Source organism: Cimex lectularius, unplaced genomic scaffold (genome assembly GCF_000648675.2).
Source record: "Cimex lectularius strain Harlan isolate CLEC.00 unplaced genomic scaffold, Clec_2.1 scaffold173, whole genome shotgun sequence".
NCBI classification, from domain to species: domain Eukaryota; kingdom Metazoa; phylum Arthropoda; class Insecta; order Hemiptera; family Cimicidae; genus Cimex; species Cimex lectularius.
The window spans coordinates 229,651-257,449 of record NW_019392800.1 but is presented as its reverse complement, the minus strand read 5'-3'; the positions used below and the strand labels follow the sequence as shown (position 1 = coordinate 257,449).

The 27,799-nt window shown below is 32.5% G+C and overlaps 1 protein-coding gene across 1 annotated transcript; it reads left to right on the top strand.

Annotated features, from left to right (window-relative positions):
* The first annotated feature begins 916 nt into the window (after positions 1–916).
* LOC106666620 (lysine-specific demethylase lid-like) lies at positions 917–26,979 on the top strand. Its single transcript, XM_014393932.2, has 30 exons — positions 917–1,881; positions 3,989–4,066; positions 7,225–7,363; positions 7,536–7,705; positions 7,808–7,951; positions 8,033–8,159; positions 8,233–8,384; positions 8,446–8,595; positions 8,700–8,896; positions 9,156–9,310; positions 10,250–10,377; positions 10,789–10,983; positions 11,065–11,246; positions 11,445–11,569; positions 11,659–11,809; positions 14,029–14,281; positions 14,429–14,661; positions 14,861–14,999; positions 15,090–15,263; positions 15,812–15,937; positions 16,012–16,168; positions 16,245–16,453; positions 16,530–16,637; positions 17,827–17,893; positions 18,094–18,269; positions 21,584–21,652; positions 21,727–21,777; positions 23,003–23,390; positions 26,554–26,699; positions 26,808–26,979. The coding sequence occupies exons 1-30, from the start codon at positions 1,696–1,698 to the stop codon at positions 26,814–26,816; spliced, it is 4,584 nt and encodes a 1,527-aa protein (XP_014249418.1). The 5' UTR covers positions 917–1,695; the 3' UTR covers positions 26,817–26,979.
* Positions 26,980–27,799: the final 820 nt, after the last annotated feature.

Genomic DNA, 27,799 nt, shown 5'->3' with positions numbered 1-27,799 from the left:
CTATCGTGACTTCATATCTAACCACTCTTTTGTGAAGAAATCATTGTTATTAGTTTATGTCAATTGTGTGACAGTGTATATTAAATCACATATATTCAGACCAATATTTCTTTGAATGAAATCTTCAAAGGAAATTTGAAAAAACGCATCAAAATTTGGATGTCTCAATTTATATTTTTATAAAATAAATTCAATGTTGTTGTTTTGTGCAGATTTTTTTTTTAAACCAATGCATTAGTATACAAATGTGAAAAGAAATTCTTCATTGTTTAAGTTGAAGAATGTACCCATTGGAAAAGAATTTTTTTGAAGGAATAAAGAGCAGTTACACAGTCGTTTTAGAAAATTATAAATTACACAAATGACCCTTTTGTGAAGAAATCATTACTTTTAGTTCATGTTTATCGTGTAACATTGTTTATTAAATTACATATTTTTAGACCAATATTTCTCTGGATGAAATTTTCAAATGAAATGTGAAAAAACTAGCATCAAAATTTGGATGTCTCAATTTATATTTTTATAAAATAAATTCATTGTTATTGTTTTGTGCAGATTTTTTTTTTAAACCAATGCATTAGTATACAAATGTGAAATGAAATCCTTTATTGTTTAAGTTGAAGAATGTAACCATTGAAAAAGCATTTTTTCGAAGAAATAAGACTAGTTGCACGGTCGTTTTGGAAAATTGTAAATTGCACAAACGGCCCTTTCGTGAAGAAATCATTGCTTTTAGTTTGTGTCTGTTGTGTAACATTGTATATTAAATCATCCATATTTAGAAAATGAATAAGGGCGTTGACTAATGATTTATTTTGATGAAATCATCAAACGATGAACGTATTACACCCGCCATACAATGAAAAATCTAACTAATTTTCTATTATATCCACTGTTTAATGAGTACATTAGTCCGAAGTGAAAATGTGTTTTCGTGTAAAAGGCCTTAAACTTTGTTTCCACATTTGTTGCCCGTGACCCACTTTCCTGTCAGAATCGTTCTTATCTGCGAATGTTGTCGAACGAAAAGTGGATCGGCTCCCGTTTGTAAACAGTTTCGTTACGAAATGGCCCGGGTGCGTAAAGTCGAGTAAAACGTCGGCTGTCGAGTGGTTTAATCTTTAATCTCGGAAGTGTTATTTTCGAAACGGGGGGCGTTTATCGTTTGCGGAAACGTTTATCGTTCCACAGGTGTGAGCGTGCCAATGTTGAGTTGGCTGCATTGTGATACGGGCGAAATGTGTTCCGATGTTGATATTTTTTCCTCTTTTGTTTTGGCCCACTTCTTTGACGTCTCTTGTTTTTGTTTAGTGTCGTGAAAGTGCGGACTCGTCCTTTTGCACTGGGACACGGTGCGCGGTCGTGTTTCCAGTCGGATGTCGCCGTCCCAGCGGGAAACGCCGTCCCTTCTTTTCTACAACGAATTTCGGAATGTCGTGCCTTGCGCCGAGGAGGAACAGCCTCGGTGGAAATTACACGTGATATTCTCCGCCTCCGTACGAAGCGAAAGGTGTCCGGATTATTTGAGAAGACTGTTTATCCGTGACCCGGATAAAAGCGCTTGACGTTTTCGCTCGACTTTGCTTACGGTGTCGCCTTTCAGTATAAAAAAACTTTTCGCGAGATTATGACGACCAGTTGACGGATTGGACGTCTCGAAAGAATAAGAGAGAAACCACACGGTGCACGCGAATTATGGAGAGGAAAGCCTCGAAATCCGGGCCCCAGACGGACGTCCTCGACAGCTTCGAGTTTGTCATGCCTCCGGAAGCGCCTTTCTTCCAGCCGACGAGAGACGAATTCAAAGATCCTTTGGCCTTCATCGATAAAATAAGGCCGATCGCCGAAACGTCTGGCATCTGTCGGATAAAACCTCCTCAGGTAAGCGAAACTCTCTTTTGACGTTTTGACAGGCGATCAATGCGTTTGCAAACTTTTGCACTTTTCCAACCACATCAAGCAATTTTCGACTCCAAAGTCATTTCACGATTGTCTGACGGAAAGGAACGATTTTCTTTTCCTGCCTAAATTGTCATTTTTTATTTGGTATCAGAACACATTTTATGATCGCTTGTGCAATCAACAATATCGTAATAAGTACAAAAATATGTTTCTCTATAAACTGGAAAACTACTTGTGAAAAAATCCAAACTTGCTAACAGTTTTCACAAGAGATTAATTGTTAGTTGTATATACTGTGGTACCCTTACGACTGTACCCTCCTACAGGCAGTATTATGACCTACAATAAATTTTATGGCCCTCTGTGACCAAGCACGAGACATTTTGTGGGTGCAGGGATTTAGTAATCAACCAAAAATAGAATTAGATGAAATATAAAATATTTGTAGTTTGGCTTTTTTTTTCTAGAAAATACCTGCCTTTTATCTTTGTTTACTGGAAAATCAGAAAAATGTTACTCTCTAATTGTACAAGTGAAAACTATGTGAATGTGCTAAAAGTTTCTACATACTATAGCTCTCCTAGAAATCTTATTTTCTCAGTTTTTCTACTATTAGCAAAATTTTATTTAGACCTTTGTTTTTTCCTTTGTACTATACAAAATGACTTTCTAATTTTGAAAGTGATTTTTTTAAATAAAATCCAGGGTGTCTGTTTAAATGAAAACACACCCTTTATTCTGCGACGTAACAAGATCTATTATTGTTGATTGATGCTACTTATACGTCCATACCATAGAAAGTATACACATTATAAAAATAATTTGATAATTTTTTATTCTCTGTTGTGTGTACACAGGCTTAGGAGTCAGATTTCTCTGTGTCTGCTTCTTGAACATCAGCTAGTATTTGTATTTTATTTTTTTATTTTTTTGAGCTAGTATTTCAGTGGGCAAAGACCAGTTAAGATGCTTACGACTTTGAAATTGTTACACACATTTTCAATTGCCTTAGACTTGCCATTTTAGTTCAGTCCACCCTTTATCTTTCAGCATATGTTCAGCATTTAATTTTGGTTCTGGTCAAATGGGTTCAATTTAATCCTTTCATGTTTTGGTTATTATTTATTTAAATTTTCTACAAGGCATTTGATATGTTTTAGGACCCATATCAGTTTGAAGTTAAAATTGTATGAACAACAATGCCCATTACTGGCTGTCTTTGTGGTTTTTGCAATTGACATTGCATCCTTTTTTAAGTTTTCTGCCATCTCACTTGTAGGTGATTCTAGTTGTAGTTTATAAAAACAGTAAAATATTTTCAGATTTACCACTTACATGTTTTCCAATAAAATTTTTGGCTCATAGATGTGATAACTTTTGTCTTTTGTGTTTATCTATGTGGCTCGGCAAAATGAACTGTTTTATTATTATTATTATTTTTTTTTTTTAGAGTTAGTGCCTTTGGATTGGTTTCTTTCTATTTATAAACAATTAAATGAGCACTAATGAATTTTCCAAAAGGCAATATTATGGGCCATAATAAATTTTATTGCCTTCTGTTAATAATTACCAGCTGTTTTGTATTATGTGCAATTTTAATTTGATTAAAGAATCAATTTGGCATACATTGTTTGGTGTAAGTAATCAATTTAGCACAAAATAAATTTGTAGCTTGGTTCTGATCATTTTTGGCCTTTCTATCCTCACTGTTTTGTTCTGTATTTGGGAATTTTGCAATCTTCAGTTTAACCAGGATGATTGGACCAAGCTACAGGTTTATTCCACCGCAGACCCTAGAAGAAATCTCACAACAATTAAAAATTTTTTTTTTAATGGACTTATGAACATTACGTATTAGCCAAGTAAAATTTGCGTATATTTGACGATGCAATGTATTAATGGGAGGAAGGGTAGCATGAAAAAAGGTGGTTGTGATGTGAAATCAGAAACTACTGAATCACCAATCTAATTTTAGTTTAATTCTTTAGACTATCTCTGCCATTAATAGTATATTTTTAGCCAGATTTAGTTTTGAAATTTTAAAGTTTTGCTTAATTCTTATGTTAAAAATAATGTTTTTTTTCAGGATTGGCAACCACCATTTGCAGTGGATATAGGAAAATTTTTATTTACTCCTAGAGTCCAACGCCTAAATGAACTTGAAGTAAGTGTTAATCAATATTGACTCAGTTTCTGTTCAGACACATAAGATTGAACTGGCTTAAACACAGCCAGCATTATATTGGGAATTGGGGTGGCCAAGTGGTTAGGGCACTCGACTTGTATTTGCTGTGACAGATAGTCTTGGTTCGAAGGCATACCATCGCCAATGGCTTTTGAATTGAATAGTGTATAACATAAAAAGGTTTGAAATGAGGTTTGATCCTTTGTCCATGACACCCAGTTTGGCATTTGTATAGCAAGAATGATTTTACTTTTACTATTTTGTGAATTATTTATTAAGTTGTTATTGAAAACCATGAACTAGTATTAATTACAATGAAATAAAAAAAACATTGGATCAGTTTTGATTTATGAACAATGGCCAATATTTTGATATTAACTTGCATCAAGGAAAAAAGATATGTACAGAATAGTGAATAGAAAGTTTGCTACAATGTACTTATCTAATCTAAGAGTAAGTGAGATAATTTATTAATGTTGAACTATGTATGTCAATATATAAGATTAGCTTTTAATACTTCAGCCATTTGAGCTTCTTGATATTTTATTGACTTTGTTTTTATATGAAAAACTACGATTATATCCTAAAATGCTAGCTTAAAATTTGTACCTCATGTTGTCAGTACAGAATAAATATAAAACGTACATTACATATATACAGGGTGTCCCAATTCCTTCTGACGAAACTCAGGGAATCGATTCTACGTTTGGAGCAAAAAATGCTCAGGAGAAAATTTTCGGAAAGTTCTCTATTTTGAAGATATTCGTCAATTTAGGTTTTTTCAACTTTTCACTACCTTACCACATAAAAACGCTTACAACTTCCAAAATGTTGAGACTACAACAAATCCAATTACACCATTTGAAAGAACGCTAAATTTGCTGTAAGATACTTTTTGCAATAATCTGAATGACATAAAATGTTAGCCAATATCAGTTGGAACATGTCAAAATTACTTGTCTACTGACTTCTATCAGGGCCTCCATGCAATTCCAAACACTCTTTGTTTTCACCTCGCGTGAGGCTAGGGCCTTTAGTGCTGCCTGACTATCAGAGACAGATTGGAAAACTGTAGCACATTTACCTAGGTTTATCGTCAGTTCGGCATCTGGATTCAACCCAAAAACTCCAGCTCCAGCCCATATTGGTTTTGGAGCTGTCAGTGTACCAGTAGAAGTTTGTCTTTAACAATGTTTCTTTGGCCCATTCTTCCCCTTCTGGTATCAGTACCTTGTACTTTTTAGTAAAATTATATTTTGAAGTAGTGGCACCAATTGGCATGTCTAATATGGTATCTGCTTGGATCTCATTTTTCATTGTTTATTTACATGACCTATCCTTGCAGATGGTTGTCCATTTATGAGCCTGTGTGTTGTTGCTCTGGCTTCCTTGGATTAAAATATGAAGTGGTGGGAGGTTTAACAACACTTCCAGGGCTGCAGTTGGCGTTGTGCTCATGGTTCCAGTGACACTGAGACTGGCTTGTCTTTGGGTTGCCACTTAATAGCCTGATTGCTTTCGACTGCAGAGTCTTGGTCCACCACACCACCAACCCATATGTTAACATTGGTCTTAAGATGAAGGTGTATAGCCATAGGGTCATTTTGGGGTTTTTGTGCAGAACCATCTGCACCTCCCCCAGGTAATTTTGGCTCTCTGGGTGGTTTTAGTCAAATGTGGATTCCATGTCTTCATGTCTAGTATGATCTCTAGATATCTGGCCTCCTTGTTAAATGGGATCAGGGATCCCGTTTAGGCTTGAAGTTTTTAGGCTTCTTATTGACTTCTTCCTTGTGAATGGAATCATTATGGTTTTGTGGGGGTTGATAAATAACTCCTCCCTTCTGTACCACCCGTCAACCAGATTGAGGGGTTGTTGTGTACAATCCATCACGATGTTCACATGGCAGCCCTTTACTACTACAGCAAGGTCAGTAGAATCCTTCTTGTTCCAGCATTTGTAGGAGTTTGTCTACCAGTGTCGTCCACAGTAGAGGTGAGAGAACACCCCCTTGTCTGTCTTAGCCTGGATGGTCTCACTGCCCAATGTGGATGTGATTATCCTGTTCCTTACGCCTTCTTCCACCCATTGGCATACCTTTTCCGAGACCCCTGTTTTTAATTGCTCTATATAGAGAGGCTGTGGTTGCATGTGAATTGTCGCTCACTGAGAGGTTTGCTCTTCAGTGCTGTTTCTTGAAGATGGTTCTCTACCAGTCTTTCTAATGTCTTTAACATGAATGATATGAGACTGATAGGTCTGTATGAGTGGTTAAGGTAGGGCAGGAGATAAAGGTGGTAAAGGCAGGAGACTGCCTTTATCAGGGGCACTACTACCCGCACTAGAAGTTTTTGGCCTATATTTTCCATTGGTGTACTCATTTGGTTCCCACGAGAAGCTAGGGAACTAAAAGTCCACCCGCACAGAGCCTCGCATGCACAGGTAAGATGACTAATATACAAGGAGGTGGCTCCAGTTGCCTCCAGGGGAACGTTAATGACCGCACCTTCCCCCTGCAGCCATTCAGCTCTTAGCACATAGCCTTACACCTTAGCTTTGGGTTGTTTTCTCTTGGGGTGGTCTCCCTTAGCCCAACATTCCCTGTTAGTGCGCTGGAAGTTGCATTTGCCCCCCACTGTTAGCCATCTGAAAGACGTTGCCCGGGCTGTACGTGGCCGAGGCCTTCGTGGAGGTGGTGGTAGGACGAGGTGTACATAGAAGTTCATATCCTGATAAAGACTCACCTCGGTCGTTGATGTCAGTATTTCCCCCTGTAATATGGTAGGCATTTGCATTACATCCCATGACTAATATCATGCTTTGTTCCCTGGAGTACCTCATGATGTCATCCAGCAACTTGGGTGGGTACCATGAGGTTGCTCATTCAGTAGTGATTGTTTTGTTTTCAAGAAAATTCTTCATAAGAAAATATTGTTCACAGTTGTTAAGCTAATAATTTTCCTTCCAAATCAGAAATGTTCGAACTATAAGTCTTTATTTATTCTTTATGTCAAATTGTGATTGTTTTCTAATTGTCTTAAAGACATTTGTTTAAAATATTTAGATATACCATACTATTAAGCCTATATTTTCTGATTATCTTAAAAATTCAAACATTTTATAATTTGATTTTCAGGCTAAAACCAGAATACGATTGAACTTCCTTGATCAAATAGCTAAATTTTGGGAACTTCAAGGTACACCTTTGAAAATTCCAATGGTCGAAAGGAAAATTCTTGATCTCTATACATTACATCAAATTGTAAAAAATGAAGGTAATTTTTTAAAATTATATAGACTTTTAGTTTTCATTAGTTAGTAATATTGAATCAAGTACTACTTTAAGTGGGTAACTACTTATAGAAAACAAAATTACTGAAATGTGATTAATTGATGTATTTGTAAGTATGTTGTATGAAGAACTAATTTTGTAATTAATTATTGCAGGAGGATTTGCTACTGTAACCAAACAAAAACTTTGGGGTAAGGTTGCAATACGAATGGGAATGCCCAAGGGTAGAGGCATTTCTTCGGTATTAAAGGGTCATTATGAAAAGATTTTAAGCCCATTTGACATATTTGAAGAGACTAAAGTAAGCAAGGACAAAATAGATGAGGTATGTGTTCATAGCAAAATATGTATTGTTAATAAATAACTTATAAATTATGAGTTGATGATACCTCAGACTTTTGATTTCTGATTAAATTTTTGTTCACAGCATTTAAAAGACAGTTTGACTGGTAGCAAAAATGAATTAAAACGTCTTCAGATATATGGCGCAGGGCCCAAAATGGCAGGATTTAATATTGAAACAGATAAAAAAGATAAATCAAAGAAAGCCACTTACGATCAACAAGATCCTGTGCGTACTTTTTTTTATTGAAACATTTTGATTGTTTATTTGTCTGTTTTTGTAATGATTCTAATAAATAATTGTTTTTAGCTTGCAAAATATATTTGCCAAGTGTGTGAACGAGGAGACGAAGAGGAAACAATGCTTTTATGTGATGGATGTGACGACAGTTACCACACTTTCTGCCTAGTTCCACCACTCACTGAGATTCCAAAAGGTTAAAAGCTTTCTGAATGTCTGAACATTGAAAGTATTAAAAGTAACTTTTTCATGTATTTTATCTATTTTAGGTGATTGGCGTTGTCCAAAATGCGTTGCTGAAGAAGTCAGTAAACCTATGGATCCATTTGGTTTTGAACAAGCTCAGCGAGAATATACCTTGCAACAATTTGGAGAAATGGCTGATATTTTTAAAGCAAACTATTTTAATATGCCAGTACATGTGTGTACTTTCTACTGATTATCTAATTAACTTTAATTAATCATGTATTGTATTTTTTTAGAGAGTACCACTCCCATTAGTTGAAAAGGAATTCTGGAGGATTGTTTCTTCCATTGATGAAGATGTTACTGTCGAGTATGGTGCTGATCTTCACACAGTGGATCACGGATCAGGTTTCCCCACAAAGGATTCCCACAGTTCTGAAATGGAGGTTTGTTTTTTATTTGAAACCACACAAGACATGCATGCATTCATGTTAATTAACAATTTACAATTAACTAAGGAGTTTAAAATAATAAAAATGTATTGTTACAGAATCCAGACATATTACAGTACATAGAGTCACCATGGAATTTAAATAATATGCCAGTATTACAAGGATCGGTACTCAGTCACATTTCAGCAAATATTTCCGGGATGAAAGTACCATGGATGTATGTTGGAATGTGCTTTGCAACCTTTTGTTGGCACAATGAGGATCATTGGAGCTATTCCATTAACTATTTGCATTGGTAATAATTTTTTTCAAGACAATACATGCTATTTTAATTATAGTCCAGTATAATGAGAATTCTGTAAGACCTGTTGACAAGTTATCTTTGGATTTTAAATTATTTCTTTAATTGTCTGACATTGATACAAGTTTGCTTAAATTTAATAATGTTAATTAATTGTCTAATTAGTTCTCTTGTGTACAACTAAACATATTATGTATTATAAACATAGGCTTATCAGATTACAAGATTGTTTAATTAGTTAAATTATGTGTAGGGGAGAACCAAAGACATGGTATGGTGTACCAGGTAGTTATGCAGAACAATTTGAAGCAACAATGAAACAAGTGGCTCCAGAATTATTTCAAACTCAACCAGATCTCCTACATCAGCTTACTACCATTATGAATCCGAATGTATTAATGAAAGCAGGTATTTTTATTGTTACATCATACCTTTTTTATAATTATCATTTAATCTCCTGTGGCAATCAAAGTTTCGGCTTCACATCTTCTTCAGTGAAGTCTTGGATTAGATCTTAGTGTTTTCCACCCTGCCCACTGAAGTTAAACTTTGCCAAAAATTGACAACTAAATTGTGAGATGTCCTCCTGGGATCTCGAGGTGATGAATCTGTAGTTTGATTTTTTTAGATCATTTTGATCTGTCATGTTTTGACACCCTGCCATTTTCAGTTACGATTTCTTTTTAGTGGAGCCCTTTTTATAAATTTAATTTGTGAATTTTCATGTTTAGTGAATACTTCCACCAACTTAAAAAAGAACGGAAGTCACATTGAATATTGGGAAACTAGAACACATCTGACAGGTCAAAATAATTGGAAATGACCAAATTATAACAACTAATCATTTCAGCTCCAAAATGCATGCAAATCGAATCCTAAACATGTACCTATTCATCTTTCAAATGCTTCCATACCTATGCACTACCTTTCATTCCACTGAATACAACTTTTAACTTAAATAAAGGTCGATGATGGAATATCAAGTACTGACTGTCTCACAGTATTATTTCATAATAAATCTTCTCCATTATTTAATCATAAAAACATAAAGAAAAATCTTCTATCACAAAACATTGAAAATGAGCAAATATATTCAAACAAAACATGTATTTCTAAAGGTCTAACTTCACTGTTTTCTTACACAGACTGATTTTTGCTGTTTTCCTCTTTCAAGAGATGAGGTTCCAGTCTCATTCTTCTTTCTTTATTGTCCTTACCCAGTGGACAACTTACATCCCTCTGTTTATTATTAAACTGCATATAAGCTTAGAGTTTTTCATTTTTTTAATGGGAGTGTGCATGTCTTTTAAATAAATTGTATCCACTTATTTTTCACCATTATTGCAGGTGTTCCTGTGTACCGCACAGACCAAGAAGCTGGTGAATTTGTAATTACATTTCCTCGAGCTTATCATGCCGGTTTCAATCAAGGATACAATTTTGCAGAAGCTGTTAACTTTGCACCTGCTGATTGGGTGAGCAATTTAGTATAACTAGTTATATTATTTTAATAAATTTGATTAAGATTATTAACTTGTCAAATTATTCCTAATGTTTAATATTTAAAGACCGTTATTAATGATTATTACTAACAAATAAAATAATATTTTTTGTAAATGTGTGTAATGCAAAAACTAAAGAAATTCTTACTTAATTTTTGAATGTTGAGCACTTAAAATTTGGAAAACTTACATTTTTAAGGCACATACAATGTAAATATATAATAAATTATTACATTCTTCAAAAATATAAAAAAAAGTTCATTGATGTAATATGAAGTCAAAGAGTTTGTTTAATATATTTTAAATTTAATATAGAATATGTTAAAAGTTTATTTATTGCTTATAAGGTGAATTTTAGCTCACATTATTAATATTATTTTACAGCTATCAATGGGTCGAGAATGTATTACACGTTATGCTTCTTTACACCGCTTCTGTGTATTTTCTCATGATGAACTTGTTTGCAAAATAGCTTTGAATGCATCATCGATAGATCCTAAAATTGCAGCTGCAACTTATGATGATATGTTGAAAATGGTAGAGATGGAGAAAAATCTAAGAAAAAAGTTATTGGGTTGGGTACGCAATATAATCTACAATAAACTATATAAAGTTTTCATTGTAATAGTTTGTATTTGAGATGGATGTATATGTCACCAGGGAGTTTGTGAAGCAGAACGCGAAGCTTATGAACTTGTACCTGATGATGGAAGGCAATGTTATTGTTGTAAAACAACATGCTTCCTTTCTGCTGTCACTTGTAAATGCTCGACAGATAAACTGGTTTGCCTTCATCATTTTGATTCATTGTGCGATTGTCCGCCCAAAAACCATATTTTGAGGTAAATATGATTCAAGAGTCAGGTAGTCAAATAGTTTCAGTACTGACAACAGGAAAGCTGCTGTAAACTATGTAGAATTTCATAACTTAAGCTTTATTTATCCCAACACAGAGTATTAATTATATAACTTTAATATAAAACAGGAGAAATAATTTTAAAATGTTTGTAAATACTTTTAAATCTATACTCTGTTGTTAGGTATAGGTATACAATGGATGAGCTGCCTGCAATGCTGCAAAAATTAAAAGAGAAAGCTGAAATATTCGAAGTTTGGATAAAAAAAGCAAAACGGATTTTAAACCATGAAATGTGTCGATCCATAGGTATTAAGATATTCCATAATACCAAACTAATCAAAAATAATTAGGTAAAACAGGACATCCTACTTAACCAGTATGGAATTTTATTTCAGATTTAAACGGGTTGAAAGCACTATTGACAGAAGCAAAAGATAGGCAATTCCCGGATTCAGAATTATTGCACTCTCTCATTAATGCTGTTCAAGAAGCAGAAAAATGTTCAAATATTGCTCAACGTTTAAATTCAAATAAAGAAAGAGTAAGGTAAGTTGACTGCACGGAAACATTTTAGTTATTTTAATTGTACATTAGGAATATAAAACACATGGGTGTTAAGACAATTACAACAGCAAAATATGGGATCAAACCCGGGACTTCTAACCCAAGCTGACAGACACCATAATAATATTAATTGTTAAATTCACTAATTTCGTTGTCCGCTTGACCAATTAAACATTACAATTAATTAAGGTTTTTAGGTGAGATGAAAAACAGTTAATGGCACGAGAGGGATTCGAACCCAAGACCTTCGGCTTGATCCGCCGCTGCTCTACCACCTGAGCTATTGTTACCTCGATCCACTCGGACATCAACTCCCCATCTCAACCCCACCTTATGAGTTTTCCCTCCTTTTGCCATTTTTCAAATGTCGTGGATCGAGGTCACGATAGCTCAGGTGGTAGAGCAGCGGCGTATCAAGCCGAATGTCGTGGGTTCGAATCCCTCTCGTGCCATTAACTTTTTTGCATCTCAACTAAAAACCTTAATTAATTGTAATGTTTAATTGGTCAAGCGGACCACGAAATTAGTGAATTTAATGAATTNCAGCGGCGTATCAAGCCGAAGGTCGTGGGTTCGAATCCCTCTCGTGCCATTAACTGTTTTTCATCTCAACTAAAAACCTTAATTAATTGTAATATTAATTGTATTATTATTATTATTGGTCCTAAAAAAATTTATGGCTATTTAAATTGGTATCAATTCAAGGAAGTTCAATTATGATATTTCTTTTGAGGACTGCAGGGTAGTGAAGCCAAAACATGCTGTTTTAATAATTTTTGTTAGCCTATCCTTGCTGTTTTGGTCTTTTGGGTGTAGTTCAGCTTTTTTTCACATTCAGTGGTGGGTCTGAGCGATATTTGTTTAGTCAAACATTGTTTGCTAATTCGTGAAAGGTAGAAGAGTGCCATTAATAGAAACTCTTAACAACTTAATTTTAAATTGTGGAATAAAAAAAAAAATTAAAACAAAACTGAAGATGGCGATAAGCTAAAACACATCTAAAGTAAGAAGGAAAAAAAAGAAAGAAAAATAATTGACCAAGGTACCTGGAATAATTAATGGTGATTTGATAGAAGTCCCTGAAACAAAAATTGATAAGACAAAAATGAATTTAGAATGAAAGAGAATGAATTTGATAAAAAGTTTTTCAGGTTGAAAATAGGCTAGGAATTGTACAATTGGGATATTGAATTATGGATATGTAACCTAACACTATCTAATCTAACTCATCCATAACCCTACTTACTTCAATACTACCTAACCCCACCCATAACATTAACCCCCTACTTAACCTAACCTAGCCCATTCCTAATTTTAACCCTAACCTGAATTGTAATACTACTTAACCTTATATTCCCTAACCCCCCCCAACTCAGCCATTGCAAACCAACCCTAACCTACTTAACCTAACCTAACCATCCATAAATTTAACCCTAATCCTGACTCCTACCTAACACAACCTATCTTATCCTAACCTAACCTAACCTAGTGCAACTCAACTCTAATCAAACTACTCTTAATGTTCATGCATCAACATACGTCATGAATCATGAAATCAATGTTGTGAATGGTGAATGGCTATGCCAAAAAATTGTGTATATTTGCTTGCTTGTTAAAATTTTGATCTAGTAATGATTCAAGGAACTCGTATTCGTGTTAAGAACTGATTTAAACATCTTTAGCTGGTCATGGGTGTAGGTTGATTATGATGAAAAAATAAGAAAACGATATTGTGTTGAGGCCCGTGATGTGATGAACCTGTTGTTTTATCATTGCCAATCATCCTGGTCTGTCTATTCTCACTTTGTTTGTCTATCAGATGCATTTCGGCTTCCTCATTAGTGGGATTGCGATTTATTTTAATTAGTCGTGTTCCCTTTATACATTTGTAAAAAGTAAAGAGGTTTTTCTTGCTATTTGTTCTAGTAAGTTTTGTGATTTAAGTTTGGTTACTTTTTGTTATGTCGCATGGAGCAAATGATGTACATATGTAAATTGTTATTGATTTTTGTGTTCATAGTTTTCTTCCATATGTCCATCTTTTGTCCTTATTGTACATCATGGAGCAACCTTGAATTTCTCTGAATAAAAAAACAATTTTAAACTTATATATAATCAATTAATACTATTTTTTGTCCAATTATTTATTCCCTGTTTAACCAAATTAATTATAATGCATGGGGTATACATTTTGCTTCTAGGACTAGAATTTGTCCTGAAAAAAAGATGACAGTGGACGAGCTAACTTTATTTATAAAAGAAGTCAATAATTTAGTGTGCAAAATTGAACAAGGAGACAGTTTAAACTCTTGGCTGCACCAGGCTTTGCACTTCCAAAAACATGCATCTCTACTATTAAGTATGGATAGTGTATTATTGGAACAATTGAAAACAGCTAAGCAAGAGGGAATTTCATTAAATCTTGAATTTGAAGAACTCGATCTCATAAACAAGGTAATACAATTTTGATACTTTGATCTCCCTTTTATCGCTTTCCCTTTCTTGCTTCCCCTTTTCCTTACCTCTCTCATTCTTTCCTATCTCACCTATCGCTTCTCATTGAATATATATACATATACTGTAAAAATAATACATTTTTAGGAAATAGAAATAAGAAGTTGGATAGAAAAAGCAGATGCAATGTTGGTTTTTGACCAAGATACTGAAACAAGTGATTTAAGCGACATGATCAAGAACGGCATTAGTTTGTTAAAAACAAACATCCATAGTATGAAACATCAACAAACTTTGGAGGACTGCATATCAAAGTTGCAAATTTTGCTACGTTTAGCAGAAAAATGGGAATCAAAAGCAAAACATCTATTAAATGCAAAGTATGTTTAAACTCTATACACTTTGTAATAATTTAAGTTCTCAACAAATTATTGCTGTTAGGTTACTACCAATGAAGTACAAGCAAAATTATTTCTTTCTTTATGAAATTCAATATATGTGAATGTTTCTAACATTTCCATATACTCATTGATTTATGAGTGTTACAATGTTTATAATATTCATTGCTTTAATTTTTAGATCTGAAGATAAACTTTATGAGTTTGAAAATCACTTGATAGATGGAAAGTATATTCCAGTGAAATTGTATTCACATAGTAAATTAGCAAATGCTATTGCACTTACAAAAGCTTGGTACAAAGACGTTGAAAGTATTTGTGTACGTATATCAGTTTATTTATGTTATATAAATGACGATATGTTCAATGTTTATTTGTTTGTTGTGCATCTAATTCTTTTTTATTTTAAGGAAGTGAATATGATTTCTAATAAGAATGAATTGCAACATTTAATAGAGCGAGCCGCTTCCTTACCCATAAATATTAATGTTGATAAATTAAAAAATAATTTGGTATTCAGGGATAAGTGGATCGCAGAAGTTTGTAAAGCTTTCTTAAAAAATGGTGATCAAGAGTTAATTGAAGTAAGTTTTTAGATAATTTATCCATTGTCATTGTCTTTTAATTAAACTTTAGGGTATGTGAGATCTTCAACACTCATAATGCTGTTTGCTTATTTATTGCATTTATTTAAAATTAATTATTACCTGTTAAAAATTAAGGTTAATTAAACTCTATATTCTAAGGCAACTTTGAAGCTTTACCTTTTGGCCAATGTTTGTTTTGGAACAAGACAACCTTCTAATTGTCATTTTTCAGCCTTGGTTATTATCCGAAAAAGAATTGAAAGATAGTTTGTAAGGTTTTTTATGCCATGCCTAAAAACAAACCAAGAAGTTAATAAAAGAGGAAGATAAACTGTCAATAATTACTATCTTTGTTCATATGTCCTGTTTGTCTGTTGTCAGTTATATTTGCCTTAGCATTAAAAACTTACAAAGAACATATAGATGAAGTTAATTTAACAACAGACTAATAAGCTGGCTGATTTTGACCAAAGATTTTTCATAGTACTCAGAAATGCATACATTAAATTTATGAGCAGTTCTAGTAATTTGTTCATGTTTTTCAGGTATTGTTTCCTCGTATCAGAAATTTATTGCAGGATGAGAAACAATTCACTACTTCTTGGAGTAAAGATTTCTCTCTTTGTGATATTCCATCTTTGAAAACTGAGTGGTTTACCTCTTTTTATAAGGTGGTTTATTATATTTTACTTATATTGTTAGTAATTCCAAATAACTTTTGATTATTATAATTTATTTATTTTAGAAAGCAACTGCTAGAGAACTTTCAAATTTAAAGTCTTTGCGAATTAAAAATAAACAAGTTATGATGAACAGCAAAGACGTTTCGCGGCATTGTTTTTGTAAAAGTAAGAAAAAAGGTGCTTTGGTCAAATGTATTCTATGCTCTATCACAAGTCATGGTGAGTTAAATGTACTTTTTCATTGACTTAATTATAAAAAATAATTTGTATTATTAACAAAATGAGTAATTTGTAGAAATATGTGTATCAAAAAATTGGAAGTGCAAAGATAATATGAAATCCAATTACCTAATAATGAACTACATTTGTCAAGATTGCGAGAGATCTAAGAGACCTCCTTTGAATGTTATAAAATCCCTTATCGCCGATTTACAAAACACGAACATAAAATTTCCAGAAGGTGAAGCTTTGAAGCTACTTATGGAAAGGATAAAAGCTTATAAGGTATCGATCCTTTAATTTATATTGTATTATAAAATATTTTGTTTTAAATCTTACATTAATCTTATTTTACTTTTAGACCAAAGTTGAGAAAGTATTACAGAATAAAAACTTAATAGAAGTTAAACCGTTTGGAGACCATAGGAAAAAAAGAAAAATTAAAGAAGAGACAGATGATGTATGTAAGGTAAGGTTTTACTTGTTTTACAGCAAAATATTTTTCATACCCTAGTTACAATTAAAATAACATAATCGACTTAATGGAGTGATTGAGTGTTCCATTTTTCTCTTTACAGCTACTATAATTTTATTCTATTTACTTTTACCGAATCACAAACAAATTTAATTGATTAAATTGTAGTGTGAAGCAAATATTTTGATGTAAATCACTTTTTATTCTTAAAAAAATTCACAATACCTACATTCATACAAAAGCAGAAAAAAAACTCACTTCACTTTTATGTAACTTAATTATACAATTTATGTATGGTGATTAGTGACCATTAATCGATATTTATTTAGAAATCGTGAGATGCAGTCGGGTGTGATGTAGGTTTTTGAGATTATCTTCAGGGCCTGGGATTTACAAACATTGTTTACATATTACAATTACATTTTGGATGTGGAAAAGTGAATTTATACAATGCAAAATATTTTTTTTTATTGAATATATAAAAAAAAATTTTGCATTGTATAAATTCACTTTTTCACATCCAAAATGTAATTGTAATATGTAAACAATGTTTGTAAATCCCAGGCTCTGAAGATGATCTCAATAAAGATCGAAACATTGGCACGATAAAGAAAATATTTTTCTGAAACCTACATCACACCAGACCGCATCTCATGATTTCTAAATAAATATATACAATACATATATTATGCAAAACAAGCTGTAAGCTTATAGAAAACAAAATTAAAACTAAACATAGCGGAAATGCTCCTCTGTTGGGATAAACATGTGAACTATCAAGCAAGTGCGCAGAATATGCGTGATGTGGTGGTGGTGGTGACTTCACCATAGCAGGCCCATAACTCAAGGCAAAATTTTGACCACTTGGTAGCTTGTATCTCAAAATATTCATATGTTTGGTCACTCGTATCTCAATGCACCACTGTAATGGGAAACAAAAACTAGAGTAAAATAATTTTGACCATAAAAATCCAAGAAGTCAAGGAATTTGGCAACTGGCCTTTTTAAAACTATTAACTAAAACTAATTTTCTGACTGAATATATGTAAATATTAACTAAATCTAGTCTTTACTCTTGAAAAAGTCATTTTAATTGCACAGAAATATGAATAAGAAATGTTGGAAAGTGTGCTTCATTGTCTCTGATAAAAAATTAATGATTTCATAAAAATATGTGTTTTAGGAGGATCTCAAATTACCAAAAGAAATTTCAACCAATAAAAATTGTGATGAAACAAGTGATACTACAGGTAATTGATCAATTTCCTTATTTTTTATCATTACAAGAACCGAACAAATTCATTGATATTGTTCCCCTGTTGTTCTGATTATAACCCAACAAATTTTTAATTTAACACAATTTAAAGTAAAATGAAATAAGAACATAAATTAAATTTAACTAAAAAAATTACCAATATTATTAATTGTTTTCACCACACTCTTGTTCCAGGAGTAAACCAGGAAGAGGATGAACCTCCCAAAACTTTTTCCCATTCAGTTAATATTTTAAAATCCGGCTTAAAATTGTCCAAAGATGATTTGTCTGTAATCAAGTCACTTTTACACGAGGGGAGTGCTATCGAAGCTTCTATAATACACACATCATTTTTACTAAAATTGTTAAAAGTAAGTATAATATTATTTAAAATATATTAAATTCATTTTAACGAACTGGCACATTCTCAAAGGTATAGGGATAGTATATAAAATAAGTTAATTTACTTAAAAAATATTATTGAAGTATTCTATAAGTTAATAAAGATACATTTCCATCAAATATAAAAGGTTTGAACATTTGAGAATTTGATTTGCCTTCTGTACTGTCAAAAACTATACCAAAAGGTTTTGAAGATCGGTATTGCCTTTTTCATCTTTAACATAGAGGAGTCTGCAATTATCTGACAGGGTTTTTTATAGTAAAATAAAGAAAATGTTTTAAGAATTTTGGAAGAAACACTTAGATTGCTTCTAGAAATTTTCCTTTCATCAACGATTGCCGAATTACTATTTTTATTTACTAAGGGTTCAGTAATTGAACTCTGCTTTATTGCTATAAGCAGGAGATTGATTATGAATTAAAGCATATTCTTCTGCCAGCCTAACTAACTTGATAGTCTTCCAAAAAATGATTTCTTAAAAAATTCTATTTTTTTAATCTTCAAGCTTAATTAAATTTTTAAGTTCTTTAAAACTATTAATATTACTTGCTCAGCATTACTGGTTAAAAAATAGTTCTTCTCTTTTCTAAAAACTTTAGTTTTTATTAAATTTATAAATTTTTGTCTGTAAGCCTCCGGAACTAACTCCTACTCCTTTAATATTCATTCGTTAAGTTTCATATGTGGAATTTGTTCTTCAGACAGTTGAGCATAAGTTTTCTGGGCCTTACCCACTAAAGCAGCCTGTTACAAAATAAGCCAACTTTCTTTAGGCCACTGTAAGAATTTTGCTAGTTTTTAAAATTGTGCAAAATGTTTGTCAACATCCAACTCCTAAAATGGCAGAAGCAACTTTATGTTTCTAATTACATCATAATTAGTATGTATATTGGAATTAATGTTGCATGCCAGTTCTATTTCTTTAATTTTTAATTTATATTTTAACTTTTCCTTTTCCAATTCCATCTCTAACGTGCAGTTTTTATTTATTTTATTCTGGAAGTTTCAATAACATTGGTGATATTTTAAATTCTGGCCAATACACCTTCTGATACTAAATGTTTTATAATTCAGTTTTTAATTTCTACTTTCTTCAGTCCATTAGGTTTTATTGTTTTGTTATTTAAAATGTTTGGCAAATAAAATTAATTATGTTTATGTTTTAAGTTGCTAAATTTAAAATGTTGACAGATGGCTAGTTTCAACTGAATAAGACATTCTAAAACAAAACAAGTTGTTAAAGTTGTTAACAAAACAGAAATAAATATAACCCGCAGAAAAAGTATGGAACAAGCTATTTTACAAAATTTAATAACTTTTATCTACTAAATTCAATAATATACAATCTACAATACAAACTAAGGAAAGAGTTAATTTCACTAACATAGACTCAGAACGATTCATTTTCTCTCTGTGATCTTAAAGGTTTACAATATTTTAAAAATGACCGCGTTTGAAGATTTATTAGTTGTGTAATAATATAATTATAAATTTTGCTAAAATGAATTTTAGACTGTCCCACATTCAATATTATTTGCAAAAGGATAGAGTTTGATTGCATAACCACAATCCTTCCAAAAATCTCGTCGAACCATTGCGAATTGTGTAGCTTCAAACCATACAACTTTTCAGTAAAATTGATGATTGACCATGGATTGTGGCTGTTGAGTAGTGGTATGTCCCTGTTATTTAATGTTATTTAAATATTTGGGAAATTTTCATCGGGACATGTATCGCCACTAATAGGAGTCTGTATGATAGGTGAGGTCCTGGTCACATGGGCGTGCCGAAGCAACCGGTACTGCTATGTCCCGGGCGTCCTGGTCTGTACCTATCGCTTATCGCTCGTTGCTTCCAGTATTCGCACTGATAGCGCATTCAATTCTTCTTTTAGCTGCTTAATTTGATCACTTAATATTTTATTCGCAGTAAGGTACTGTTCTTTTTCTAGTCGTTCTCGTTTAAGTGAAGCTTCTAATTCAGCTATCCGGGTCAAGTTATTTCCGCGTATTTTTTACAATTAGTACATTTCCAATAGGCCCGTCTTTCTTTGTCTAGTTTTATGTACGCCTCGTGAGTTTTTAGATTATTGCATTTAAAATGGTAAGTACTTTTACAAATCGCCCAAAATGTTGCATCGTCTGTTGTGGCTACATCTTGGCAAGAGAAACATTGTGAATTCGTTTTAATAGTTTGTTGATGTGTTGAGTCAGTCATTTTAATTATTGAAACTATTGAAAAGATTAACTTGTTTGTTCAACGTTGTTTTTCTACTCAAAAATTATCTGCTAGATAAGCTACTTGGGATTAACCGAGATAGTGTTGTCCTTTATGTACAAACACTACGCATGTTAAATTCAAAATTTAAATTGAATAAAGAAAACTAAAAAAAAACCCCTCACCACTAAAGATTTCAAAGATCATGCAGTTATTTACGATACAAAATTTAAAAAAAAAATTGTTCTTTCTAATTAAACTAAAACGTAACTAAACTTTATTTTTTTTAATTTTATTTTTTTCCCAAGATGAGAAAATGGGAACGCTCTGCTACCAGTTTGTCACCCTTTCTCCCTTGGATGTTGATCTCCGGGTGTGGTAGCAGAAAGGGGTACAAATAAAATGAAATGAATGAAAACCAAAAATTTACTTAAAACAAATAAATATATTTACCAAATTTACAAGAGTGCCCTACACCAATATTATTTCCACAAAAATTTCTCTCGCCTGATTTTCTCTCTTCTCACTTTTCAACATTCAACTTTTACGATGGCCTGAGCGCACCTGCCTTCGCTCACTCATTCCTTCAGAGACCTTTTCGGTTGGAGTGGGGCTTTCCCGCCCTTACAGGGTCTCCTTGTGTCAGGGACGTCTTGGTCCGTGACAACATAATGTTTATGAAAATATCATAAAACATATACATAAAAATTAATTAATTAAAGTTATTTCTAAAAGAGTACCTAAAAGCAAAAAGTTAGTTCTAACTAAACATAGCTAAATTGCAGATATCTGCAAACACAAGAAATGATCCCTGACAAACCCCCCCAATTGTAACAAACAGTGATACGCAATTAATACACAAGTATTTGTTATAACAATTGAATAAGCACAGTTACACGTTTTTATGGTTCACTCTAATCAAGAGCTTGCCTGTGCAAGACCCCTCTAGTAGAGTGGCCTAACAAACGTATGATTTAATTTCAGCTATTTTTATTTAAACAATTAAACATTAATACATCACAAAATTTGGACAAAGGTCATAATCCAACATTTTTCATTTGAAAGGTTGCAAAGCAGAAACCTATTGAGAAAAGGAAACCCAACCAAGATAGCGTATTAAATGTATATAAAAAAGTAAGTATTCTATTATTCATATTCCATGCACTGCTATAGGTGTGTTAATCTAGTTTTATATTTTATTATTTAAGGATCAAAATATGAAAACAAATGGAAACCTTAAAAAGGTGGATTACAAACAGGTAAGAATTTATATTTATTTATTATCTACATGTATGTAATTGTGAGCTTGTAAAATGATTATTCTGACTAGATTTTTTTTCTAATTTACACTGATTCCATCTCAGTTTAATTAAATCTCAAAAATAAAAAACTATATTTATATTTATATGATTGAATATGATCAGATTTTTGATTTTTATTTCTTATATTCTGCAGAACCAAGAATCTTCATCTATTAACTACATCAGTACCAGCCCTCTCTTTCTTATCTTTTCTTTTCTTGCATTTTAAACCTACTAATTTCTTTTCCTTTTTCTCGAGCTGATATGACTCTTTTCTTTGTTCTATTGCTAACCTCTCTGTACCTCAGGGCCTCATCAATTGTGGATAAAATGACACAAACACAAAAACAATATAAAAACATGATAGTCTGGTTAGCATTCACACTACCCCAGACTCCAGAGTACTTGATATTCCTCGGGGCAAATAGGGATATGCTCCCTCCATTCACGCCAATAAATTACATTCACACACCAGACTATGTTCACACTACGCCAGAGTACTCGATATTCTTTGGGGTAATTGGGGATAGTATTGTTATTGTTGTAGATAGGATGTGGTTTGTTACATTCTGAATGCTTTAACTTGTAAATAAATTTAAATTGGTAATCTAGAATTGATCAAGTTGATTCAATCATATTGTTTCTTATGATTATTTTGTTTACATTTGAGCTACGATATCCGTTCTGTCTTCAATATCTCCATGGAGTTTCAATTTCAACACCTAGGCACAATGAGCTTGTAGTTTGATTATTTTTATTTATTCTGGTCTGTCCACACTGGCTGTTATAAGGTCGATTGGGTATTAGTTTATTACATCTTAATTTTGTTTTTACTTTCTACTACACATTCAAAATGGAATGTGCCAATATTTTGTAATGTCTAAGATGATTTTCGGGATTGAACCATCGTCTTGGTTATGTTACAATTATTTAATTTATTATAATTTTTTTTTTTTTTTTTTTTAACCAGTTGGGCATTGTGATCAACAGTTTATTTTCTTTTTGTGTGTTGTGTTCAAAAGTTTCTTTGTGTTTAATGTTTTAGTCTCTCAGACTAAGATAACCATAAATCGTTAAATAATTTTCATTTTACTTAAACTTGACTCTTGTATTATACAGAATTATGTATTACATAAGTTTTCAAAAATATGTGTCTTATAATATTTATACTGTTTTGTTTCAGAGAAAGAATAAAGGTATATTAAGTCTTGTAGATAATAAAAACACAGTTAGATTAAATTCGCACGGCAATTCTTCGAAATCGAATCTTACGAAATCGTCTGTTACACTGATGAGCAAAGTGAAAACAAAAGATGCGAAAGGCCTTCGGAATGAACGGAGGCTAAACAAACATTCACAAGAAGAAAGTTTATCGGCAGATGAAAATACTTGTGATAATTTATTAAAACCATCAACCGAACCGTTAATCAAAGATAAACCAAAAAGGGATAAGCGTCCACAAAAAACAAGCAAAAAAGGTTCACATGAAGGAGACAACACACAGGAAGATGGTGGTGGTGGTGGTGATGATGATGAAGATTGTGCGTTACCAAATTGTCTTCGTCCTGTAGGTACGTTGTCAATTTATTGTCAATTGAAGGCAATTATTTAAATAATTTCCAATAATATTAACATATTAATTATAACACCCATACTTTATTCCTCCGGATTTCTTTTCTCTACTTTTTCATTCATTAGCCCCTAATTATGTATAGCTTTACCAAAATTGCTTCAAACTCAAGTCGGATTTCCCAAATGAAGGAAGTTTCTCTATTGGCCAAGAATATTAATGTTCAGTCTATTTAAATTTATTTCTCCTTTCTTCTCTAACGAGGCTGAGATTCTGATATTTCCTCTTAATAATTTTTTGATAAAACTACTCTTTCTCTTCAACTGCTGATCAGCTCACTTTACACTTTATCACTGTATATGTCACTTTACATTTTATTTATTTATTTTTTATTTTATTTTTTTTGGGGGGGAGGGGTGATTTTCCATCGGGTTTGGCTCATGTCTTAAGTTAAAAGTATGGATATTGATTACAACTTAATTCCCAATTATTATTTAGAAATCGTGAGATGCGGTCTGGTGTGATGTAGGTTTCAGAAAAACGTTTTCTTTATCGTGCCAATGTTTCGATCTTTATTGAGATCATCTTCAGGGCCTGGGATTTACAAACATTGTTTACATATAACAATTACATTTTGGATGTGGAAAAAAGTAAATTTATACGATGCAAAATATATTTTTATATATTCAATCAAAGTATTTCTACTCAAAGTGTTTGTCTTCTGTGTAATTGTGCCATTCTTGCGTGTCGTGTCGAGAGTGCCAGTGAAATTTTGCTAGTTTGTGTTTATATACGTTGGATTTTGAAGGGGTGGGGAAGGATGTCAGTATAGAAAAGACATTTTTGTATAAGGCGTCGGCTTCTTTGAGGTGAAAAGAGCTGACGAAGGGAGAAAATGTGTTGGTAATGGTTCAGCCAGATTATCCTTTCAGGATTATATAGAAAGGGATAAATAGGAAAAGGAAAGCTAAATTGTTGGGAAATTAGACTATGTGAAAAATATTTGATGTGTGGAATGTAATGTGATGATATAAGTATGTTATTTGTATTGAATTTGATTAATGATATTGGCGTAGCTGCGACTGAGTTTACATGTATCTGTTCTGTAATTGATGCTGTGTTTATCTCTGTTGATATAAACCATTTCTAAGAAATTACGTTTATGTTTGTTTTGTTCTGTGTGTAATACTTTTGGATTTTTGAAGTCGAAATTGTGTTGGTGTTCAAGATGGTGGGTAGCGAGTGCTGTAGGATTTTGCTTGGGTTTTTTGCAATCATAGATATGTTGCTTTACTCTCTTGTCCAGATATTGGGATGTAAGACCGATGTAAGTTGCCAGACAGTTTTAAACAGTTGATCTTGTAGATTACGTCAGATTTATTTGTTATTGGTTTGGGATCTTTAATTTTGGGAAAAAGTGTTTGAATTGTTTTATAATTTTTGAAAGCTATTTTGAAGTTAATTCCCAATTAGAAACGTTCTTAAGTTTATTCTTGACCATCAAGATTATAAGTGCGTACAGAAGGGCATGTTACTCCTGAACTGCTATGAATCTTTGATTGTCCTTATTTCTGTTTACTTGTATGTTTTCTACTATTTTCATGTTTGTTTACTTTTTGTACACTATTTTTACCTAATGTTATCTTTATGTATAATTGTGAACTTGTCTTGATGGCTTAAACGAAAGCCCCAGCATTTATTTGGAAAATGATCAAAAGTACAAGTTATTAATCGTGAGTACTATGAACAAATATTCAAAATATGAGGGTAGAGGTCAGTGTCGGTATTGCAACTTCATCCATCGGCCGTTGTGTACGTCTCACTGCCTTGCTTTTGAATTTAGAAAAAAAATCAGTAATAAAAAAAATAATAGTAATTTTCATCACTAATATTGTTGTATAATTGTGTATTATATTTATTAATATTATTTTTTATCATGCATTGTATTTTTGTTGTATTAATCAATGGCCTCTGACTAACCACATTAATGTTCTATTTATTTTATACTATTTTTTTCTATTGTATCATGTACTAACCACTAACCTTAACAGTCTGATAGTTGGAATGAATAATCAAGAAAGAAGTGGGCGCTCACCCACATGTATATAAGTTTTCTTTTCCAAATGCAAACAGGTGCAAAAAAGATGAAAAAAGCAAAGACCTACTCGCCCCTGTGTACGAATTCTGACAGACTATGTTGAATGAAAATTCCAAACCCGAGTGTTCTCCAATGCTAAATGCTTTGAGGCCGAGAAAAGCAGTAGTCATTTTACATAACTCCTGCTGCCACATTATTATTTCACTTATTTCAACTCCAAGAACCACAAATCAGTTTGGAGTTAAAGGAACTATTCCTTAATTGTCCAAATTTTATTAACAACATAACGTTTGCCTCTCTTTCTGCCACAAGCAAATAAATTCCAGGAGTTAGACCTTACTATTTTAAATTACAAGAACAGTTTCACCAATCAGATTTGCTGCCATGCGAGGGTGAAGTTCTGACATACAATCAATTATATTTTATAGACTTTTCCAAAGCTGTGGATGTATTACTTTATAATTTTAAACCCAGAAAATAAAAAACTAGACCACTGTTTCGACACCCCTTGATGGTATTTTGGCTAAAAACCCTTAAGTTGAAGCTTAACGGCTGAAACAATGCAAGACCAAAGTTTTAACTTGCATTTTGTGGATAATGTACCAATGGCTGTGCGTAGATTTAACAAACTTACCACAGAAGAAGTAGCTACAGTATTCCATTCTTCAGAAGGAGAACTGCCAGATCATCATCGAAACATGAAAGTGCATTATCATCAAAGCGGTCCAAAGTTATGCCTTCATTTTAATCCCATGTTTACCCACTGAAAAACAGACAGCTGGAATTGAAGGCAAGTTTTAAACTTCATCTTCCAATCAATGGCATCTTCTTTAAGGAAAAAATTGTACATTACAAGATGTATGTAGTAAAGTTTGTACTTTTCATTCAAAAGGTGGTACTGACAGATTTAAGCGATTGTCCATAACATTCAACCTTTGAGTATTATGGGCTATATTTCCATGATAAAAAAATTAACTGTTGACAAGAAAACAGTCTTTAATTCTTGTAATATAAACAGGTTTAGAAGTTTGTTAAATTATTCGCCTAAAATTGAGTTTGTTTTCAGGAGTCAAAGTTGATTGGGTGCAATGTGATCAATGTCTTTGCTGGTATCATTTGCTGTGCATAAAATTAAAAAAAAGTGATGTTAAAGAGGACCAAGATTTTTTTTGCCACGAATGCAAGAAAAATTCCCGCTTTCCAAGGAAATGTGTAAGTATATAACTACATATGTATGTTTTTTAAAATAAATTACTTAACAGTAATAACTTTAAACTGCATAAACATACACATTTACTTTTTTTTTTTTTTTTTTTTTAGAAAAAATAATTTATGTGGAACCCCTTGCTAACTTAAGGATATCGAATGTGATGACGCTTTTATTATAATAGTAAAGTGAATATTAGACCAAATTATTGTATTAAAACATAATCATATAAAATGGACTGATCTTCAATGTAAGGTTGAACAAAATATTATTTTTTATAATATATTGTTGCATTTTTTCTAAAATCCTTCGTCTTTAACTTTCCCTTCCCCTTTGTTAGATCTGATCAATAATAAAACTTGTTCAATGAAGGCTGGAATTTCAATTTTCACCCTTCTGGGCAACAAATTATTGAAAAACTTTGACACCTCTTAAGGTCAGCCGCTTTGAACACGTTAAGGGGGCAGTATTTATATTATAACCCACATTAGTATGTGCATATTTGCTTCAGGTAAATATTAATCATGTGTCCGAGTGTTCTTACCAAAGGGCCAGGGGAAAAATTATTTAAGTAATTTACATACATATTTGTTTTTAAATGCTGCATTTATAGTGCACACATTTAAATTTTTTATCTAGGATAAGAAAATAATAATTATTATTTCAAAACCTTATTTAGAGCGAAGAAAATAACTTGTCACTATTCTTGTTTTAATCTCAGCATTTATGTCTTTGTCCTTCATCGTCATTGTACTCAGGTACTTAAAACTTTTGTAGTGCCTTAAGATGCACTCATTTATCTGAACTTTTCTACCTTATGTTTTCATATTGTTGTCAGTTGATACTCAAGCCAGCAATTGTTGCTGCCATTTCAAACTTCTTTAGTGTTAATTCACAACTTTCGTGGTCTGCTTGACCAATTAATACAAGACAATTAAGGTTTTATTTAGGTCACGATAGCTCAAGTGATAGAGCAGCGGCGTATCTAGCCGAAGATCTTGGGTTTGAATCCCGCTCATGCCATTAACTTTTTTTCATCTCAACTAAAAACCTTAATTAATTGTCTTCTTTAGTGTGCACTGTTATGACCATGTCATCTGCATAC

Bases quoted from the DNA above. Each gene is read 5' to 3' on its own strand.
- LOC106666620 (XM_014393932.2), top strand. From the start codon at position 1,696: ATGGAGAGGAAAGCCTCGAAATCCGGGCCCCAGACGGACGTCCTCGAC. The intron at 1,882-3,988 runs GTAAGCGAAACT...GTTTTTTTTCAG, and splicing joins GTCGGATAAAACCTCCTCAG to GATTGGCAACCACCATTTGC. The intron at 7,364-7,535 runs GTAATTTTTTAA...TAATTATTGCAG, and splicing joins TCAAATTGTAAAAAATGAAG to GAGGATTTGCTACTGTAACC.